Source organism: Diorhabda sublineata, chromosome 1 (genome assembly GCF_026230105.1).
Source record: "Diorhabda sublineata isolate icDioSubl1.1 chromosome 1, icDioSubl1.1, whole genome shotgun sequence".
NCBI classification, from domain to species: domain Eukaryota; kingdom Metazoa; phylum Arthropoda; class Insecta; order Coleoptera; family Chrysomelidae; genus Diorhabda; species Diorhabda sublineata.
The window spans coordinates 1,002,187-1,010,063 of NC_079474.1; the positions used below are offsets into that span (position 1 = coordinate 1,002,187).

The 7,877-nt window shown below is 28.1% G+C and overlaps 1 protein-coding gene across 1 annotated transcript in view; it reads left to right on the forward strand.

Annotated features, from left to right (window-relative positions):
* Nucleotides 1-3,848, forward strand: part of LOC130450259 (protein kinase 4-like) — a 4,835-nt gene extending 987 nt beyond the window's left edge. Inside the window, 2 exon segments of the mRNA XM_056788562.1 lie at nt 2,063-2,380; nt 2,382-3,848. Of these exon segments, the coding sequence (XP_056644540.1) occupies nt 2,063-2,380; nt 2,382-3,677 (1,614 nt within the window). The 3' untranslated portion in view covers nt 3,678-3,848.
* Nucleotides 3,849-7,877: the final 4,029 nt, after the last annotated feature.

Below are 7,877 nucleotides of genomic sequence, written 5' to 3' on the forward strand. Positions count from 1 at the left end.
TAAAATGTCAATTTTTTACCGTTAAAATGTGAATTTTTTTAAATAAAATGTCAATTTTTTTAAATAAAAATGTCAATTTTTACCGTTACAATGTCATTTTTTTAAATAAAATGTCAATTTTTTTAACGTTAAAATGTCAATTTTTTTAACGTTAAAATGTCAATTTTTTTAAAATAAAATGTCAGCTTTTACCGTTAAAATGTCAATTTTTATAATAAAATGTCGATTTTTACCGTTAAAATGTCAATTTTTTTAAATAAAGTGTCAATTTTTACCGTTAAAATATCAATTTTTTTAAATAAAATGTCAATTTTTACCGTTACAATGTCAATTTTTTTTTAAAATAAAATGTCAATTTTTACCGTTAAAATGTCAATTTTTTAAAATAAAATGTCAGTTTTTACCGTTAAAATGTCAATTTTTTTAAATAAAATGTCAAGTTTTTTAAATAAAATGTCAATTTTTTTAAATAAAATGTCAAGTTTTTTAAATAAAATGTCAATTTTTATCGTTAAAATGTCAATTTTTTTAAATGAAATGTCAATTTTTACCGTTAAAATGTCCAATTTTTTTAAATAAAATGTCAATTTTTTTTTAAATAAAATGTCAATTTTTTAAAATAAAATGTCAGTTTTTACCTTTAAAATGTCAATTTTTTAAAATAAAAATTTCATAGAATGTCAGTTTTATTAATAAAATGTCAATTACTTCTGGTAAAATATCGATTTCCTTTGTTCGTGAGAAGTTTTCAATAAAATGTCAATTTTTTCTGATAAAACGTCGATTTTCTCCATAAATTAATTTTTCCACGAGAGGTTAAAGACGAGTATTCTAGGAAAATGTCTATTCACTTGTCAAAATCTTAATTTTTCTTAGAAAAAAAATCAATTTTGTTAGTGAAAAGCCATTTTTTTTCAATAAAATGTTAATTTTTCCTGATAAATGCCGTTTATCTCTTTTAAATGTCAATTTTGTCCATAAAAAATGAATGTTTTCAAATGAAATGTCAATTCTTTTCAATAAAAGTCTTTTTTTTTTCATAAAAAGTTAGTTCTAAAAGCCGTAAAATATCAATTTTCTTAAAAAATTTCGATTTTATTCATAAAAAGCCATTTTTTTCAGTAAATTTCATATTATTTATTATTTCTTTTTTTTTTTCTTAGGTAGTTTCTGGTAATATTTTCGTGATACAATTGTTCTGATAAAATGTCAATTTTTGTTGAAATAACGCCAATTTTTCCTATAAAATGTTCATTTTTGTCGTAAAATGTCAATTTATTTTATAATGTGACCCTTTTTCCAATTCCAAATATCAATTTTTTTCCATGGAATGTCAACTTTTTCCTCAATTAAATCAATTTTGTCCATTAAAAAGGTAATATTTTCAATAAAATTTCAATCATTCATATTCATATTTTCATAATATAATGAAATGTCAATTAGTTTTATAAAATAACAACTTTTATAATGAAATGTCAATCATTTGATCAAAATTTAATTTCCTATGGCAATTATTTTCAATAAAATATAAAGTACAGTTTTTTTTTTTGATAAAATGTCAATTTTTTTTTAGGAATCTCCTACTATTCCCATAAAATGTCAATTCCTTTCATGAAACGTCAATTAATTTCCATAAAATGACACATGTTTTCATAAAATATCAGCTCGATTTCATAAATTGACAATTCATTTTCCATAAAATGTCAATTATATTTCAGAAAATGTCAAATTTTGGAAAAATATCAACTTTTTTTTTATCAAATGACCATTTTTCTCACCAAATTAATACGATTTATTTAAAAAAATTGACATTTATCATCAAATTGTCAAATAATTTGTATAAAATATCCAATTTTTCTCTAAAATAATAGTTTTATCGAATATTTATTTTAATAAAATGACACTTTTTCGTGAAATGTCAATTTCCTTTTATAAAATGTCAATCTATTGTTTTAAATAGTTATTATTTCCAAAGTATCGATGTTTTTATTATATTTTTATTCGATTTATTGTCGATTTGTTGTAAAATAATAATTTTCAGTAATTATTTTATCCTTTCCAGGAAATAATTAAACCGGAAGGAAAACCGTCATCTTTGCGAAGCGTCCGCGTAAAACCGGATAGACAAAAAGATAAACAACTACAAAGCGAAAAAGACAACGTCAGTAATAATAATAATAACAACAACAACAACAACAACAACAACAACAACGAAAAATGGCAACCACCGCCGAAAGTCCAATCGGAAAATTTAGACGAAACGAAAATTGAAGAAAAACCGGAAGACACGACAACGAAAACGGAAATGTCTCCATTAAAAACAGAAAACGATACAGTAAAACCGGAAACGGACATTGAAACCAATCAAAACACGAAAAACCCGTGACGATATCGGTGAGGATAGAAACCGAAATGGTTCCGGTAAAACCGGAAGATCCTCCAACGTCGAAAACAGAACAAATTCCATCTCCGACTACCACCACCTGCACCACCACCACCACCACCAAATCAGAAGAACTAGAAAAAAAAGAGATCAAAATAAGATGATACCGGTTAAGAAAGAACCGATAACCGAAACCGAATCGCCGATCGAAGGGAAAGAAAACGTCCCGGAAATAACACCGTGCAGACAAAAAATACAAGAAACCACAAACAATTTCATCCACGAATTCAAAAAGAGAAAATTGGACATACTCAAAGAGGGAGGATTGGAAGTGACGCCGGTGAGGACCGCCCAAAAAGACAATAGACCGACGGTCATCCAAACTCCGCCGGTACAACTGATACCGAAATCGGAATCGATGCCGCCGCCGACTACCCTACCTTTAAAAAGAAACCACGTCACCGTACCCCAAATACATTCGACCCCGATCAAAAAAATCCCCTACAGCTTCCCTAACGGCACCACCCCGCCCAAAGTGCTCCAATCCAAATCGATTTACACCTATTCGGAAAAAACGATCTACGGCAACCCCAAAGATATATTGAACCCCATAGCGCACGCCCCCAAATTCGTCGAAAGACAACCGGGAGGCGATCCGGTGGATCTATCGGTGAACAGCCCCCAGAAACCGATAGTGGAAATAATGCGGATACCGCAAACTTCGACGACGAACAACACCCCTTTCAATAGAGACACGGTCACCAAAAATTTATACAAAACGAATTCCATAGTGGACGGTAGACGGTTGGGCCCCAATTTGGAAATAACTTTGGTCGGACCGAATAATTACGCGAGAACGAACGCGGCGCAAAAACGCTTCTCCAACGATCCCTACGCCCTAAGGAACGAAGAGAACGGCAAAAATCGATCGAAATCGAACGCCAAACCGGCGACTAGCACCAGAGCCCCCTCGCACCAACAACAGCAACAACAACAACAAAATTCGAAACAGTTCCCGAACCAGTTGCCCGGTTTTCAGCCTTATTTGACGCAACTGTACGAACAGGCTAGCAAAAGTATACCGCCGCCGTATTTGCCTTTTATCGATCCCGCCATGTATTATACGGCCGCTATGCAGAATTTGTATTCGAATAATAGTTTGAATTCGGCGCCCATTTTGCCGATGCCCACGCCGGAACAGCTCAAATTGTACGCGGAATTGATGGCGACGCACGGTAGGATGCAGTATCCTTTTCAGATGCCAAAGGATATTAGCAAATTGAAAAAACAATAATCGCGATATTTGTGTACCGGTCCGGTCCGGTCCGGTCCGTTTTCGTATTTGGAATTTTCAATTGAATCGAATCGTTTTTTTTTTTTTCTTTTTAATTTGTTTCCGCTAGTTTTTGAATCGCTTGAATTTTTCTCGTGTTTCCTGTCGGTAATTTTTGGTGCTTGTCGATGAACCACGTAATTTCCCGGTACCAGAATAAATTTAATATAGTCCGTTCCTGTAACAACATTTTTTATTAACGAAATAATGAACCAAACAACATTTTATGTAATCATCAAAATCCAAACGTAAATTATTCGGTTTCGGTAACAAAATGAAAATATTATAGTCCGTTCATACTCGACTTGATTTGGATTTGAATCGTTTTGAAATAATTTTTTTTCGTCATTTTTTCATATCTAAAAAATTGTCTTTTTCAAAATTTGGATCAATTGAATCGTGTAAATATTTTTTTCCAATCGTTTTTTATTTGTTATTTCACTTTATTTTTTTTTTTTACAGAATTCTTTTATCTACGAAATAATGAACCAAACAACTTTTTATGAAATCTCCCAAATCCAAACTTAAATAATTATTTTCAGTAACAAAATGAAAATATTATAGTCCGTTCATACTTTAGAGATTCGTACAAGAAAAAACGAATAGTATAGTCCGTTCATACTTGTCTTGATTTGGATTTGAATCGTTTTGAAATAATTTTTTTTCGTCATTTTTTCATACCTAAAAATTGCCGTTTTCAAAATTTGGATCATTTCAATCGTTTACATATTTTTTTCCAATCTTTTTTTTTTGTTATTTCACTTTATTTTTTTTACAGAATTCTTTTATCTACGAAATAATGAACCAAACAACTTTTTATGAAATCCCGCAAATCCAAACGTAAATTATCGGTTTTGGTAAAAAAATGGAAATATTATAGTCCGTTCATACTTGTCTTGATTTGGATTTGAATCGTTTTGAAATAATTTTTTTTCGTCATTTTTTCATACCTAAAAATTGCCGTTTTCAAAATTTGGATCATTTCAATCGTTTACATATTTTTTTCCAATCTTTTTTTTTTGTTATTTCACTTTATTTTTTTTACAGAATTCTTTTATCTACGAAATAATGAACCAAACAACTTTTTATGCAATCATCAAAATCCAAACGTAAATTATCGGTTTTGGTAAAAAAATGGAAATATTATAGTCCGTTCATACTTGTCTTGATTTGGATTTGAATCGTTTTGAAATAATTTTTTTTCGTCATTTTTTCATACCTAAAAATTGTCGTTTTCAAAATTTGGATCATTTCAATCGTTTACATATTTTTTTCCAATCTTTTTTTTTTGTTATTTCACTTTATTTTTTTTACAGAATTCTTTTATCTACGAAATAATGAACCAAACAACTTTTTATGAAATCCCGCAAATCCAAACGTAAATTATCGGTTTTGGTAAAAAAATGGAAATATTATAGTCCGTTCATACTTGTCTTGATTTGGATTTGAATCGTTTTGAAATAATTTTTTTTCGTCATTTTTTCATACCTAAAAATTGTCGTTTTCAAAATTTGGATCATTTCAATCGTTTACATATTTTTTTCCAATCTTTTTTTTTTGTTATTTCACTTTATTTTTTTTACAGAATTCTTTTATCTACGAAATAATGAACCAAACAACTTTTTATGAAATCCCGCAAATCCAAACGTAAATTATCGGTTTTGGTAAAAAAATGGAAATATTATAGTCCGTTCATACTTGTCTTGATTTGGATTTGAATCGTTTTGAAATAATTTTTTTTCGTCATTTTTTCATACCTAAAAATTGTCGTTTTCAAAATTTGGATCATTTCAATCGTTTACATATTTTTTTCCAATCTTTTTTTTTTGTTATTTCACTTTATTTTTTTTACAGAATTCTTTTATCTACGAAATAATGAACCAAACAACTTTTTATGAAATCCCGCAAATCCAAACGTAAATTATCGGTTTTGGTAAAAAAATGGAAATATTATAGTCCGTTCATACTTGTCTTGATTTGGATTTGAATCGTTTTGAAATAATTTTTTTTTCGTCATTTTTTCATACCTAAAAATTGTCGTTTTCAAAATTTGGATCATTTCAATCGTTTACATATTTTTTTCCAATCTTTTTTTTTTGTTATTTCACTTTATTTTTTTTACAGAATTCTTTTATCTACGAAATAATGAACCAAACAACTTTTTATGAAATCCCGCAAATCCAAACGTAAATTATCGGTTTTGGTAAAAAAATGGAAATATTATAGTCCGTTCATACTTGTCTTGATTTGGATTTGAATCGTTTTGAAATAATTTTTTTTCGTCATTTTTTCATACCTAAAAATTGTCGTTTTCAAAATTTGGATCATTTCAATCGTTTACATATTTTTTTCCAATCTTTTTTTTTTGTTATTTCACTTTATTTTTTTTACAGAATTCTTTTATCTACGAAATAATGAACCAAACAACTTTTTATGAAATCTCGCAAATCCAAACGTAAATTATCGGTTTTGATAACAAAATGAAAATATTATAGTCCGTTCATACTTGATTTGGATTTGAATAGTTTTGTAGAAAATTTTTTTATTTCTTTATTTTTCATATCTAAAAAATCGTCTCTTGCAAAATTTGAATCACTTGAATCGTTTACGTACTATTTCTTAGGTTTTTTTTGTTATTTCATCCAATTTCTATGACAGCATTTTTTTATCTACGAAATAATGAACCAAACAACTTTTTATACAATCTCCCAAATCCAAACTTAAATTATCGGTTTTGGTAAAAAAATGGATATATTATAGTCCGTTCATACTTCATGGATTCGTACAAGAAAAAACGAATAGTATAGTCCGTTCATACTAGACTTGATTTGGATTTGAATCGTTTTGTAGAAATTCTACCAAATCCAAACGTAAATTTTAGGTTTTGGTAACAAATTGAAATTATTATAGTCCATTCATACTTGAAAAACTCGTTAATTACATGAATTTGGATCAATTTGAAAAACATTTTTTTTTCATCTTCAAAATTTTTAATATAGAATAATGGACCAAATAGATTTTTACACTTTTTCATTTCAACCATTATACACTTAAACGTACATTATCGCTTTCGTTACAAAAAAAAGTAGTACCAGAGTACAAATATTATAGTCCATTCATACTTACGTCAAAATCGATCCGTTTATTAAAATTTTCGAGATATTACAAGTTATGTGGTTCAAAAAAACTCAAAATCGATGGAACAAGAGATTTTGGAATAATTTTGAAAAAAAAACAGTTTTAGGTTATGTTTACTCCAACTCAAAATTACATTTTATGCACCCCCCGAAAACTATTCAAAAAAATGTCGAAATGGACTGCAATTGTTATTTAAATAAGTAAATTTTTTTTATAAATATGTATATGAATATGGTGTTTACATCATATTATAATTGTAAATTTTTGTAAAATATCAAACAGATAAATATATATTTCTAACTTAATGAAATGAGAATGTTGAGCTGATTTATACCTTAAAAAATTCGATGAACGGTACGACAATAGCCCTAACATAAAAAAAAAGAAAACAAAAAATTGTTTTCAGTCCTCAAAAGTTACTTTAAGACCACAAAATGTCCTAAAAAACTTTTAATTCATCATCATTTTCACCTCCACATCAATTATTATGAACCAAACAACAATTTTTGCTTGTAGACAGCATTAATACGAGGGGTATACTCAAATTACTTCTCATCGATACATGTATGTTTAAATTACTTCCTATATTAATTGCTGAATTTAGAATTTTGAAAAATTAATTAAATTTCAAAATTTTACTTATAAAATATTTTTTCAGTTATAAATTCCACATCCACAGCTATTATCATGGACCAAATAACAATTTTTTACTTCATATCTGTAGATAACGATACAAATCGGTAATACGAGGGTCGTTGATTGAAATATACAACATTTAAACACCTAAATCCTGTATTTTTTCTACGACCAGTTCATCGAAATTTTAATTTGTAAGAATATTATCGATTTCTTGGTTTTTTTTAACATTCTCGTATCATTTCCTTAGAATCAAATTGTAAATGTTGTTTATTACGTGTCTTTTTTTTTTTTTCATATATTGAAAATTATAAGTGTTGAAAGGTCAGTTTGTAAATATAAAGGCCAGAATTTAAAATTAGTGTCTGTGATTTTATTATAAATAAT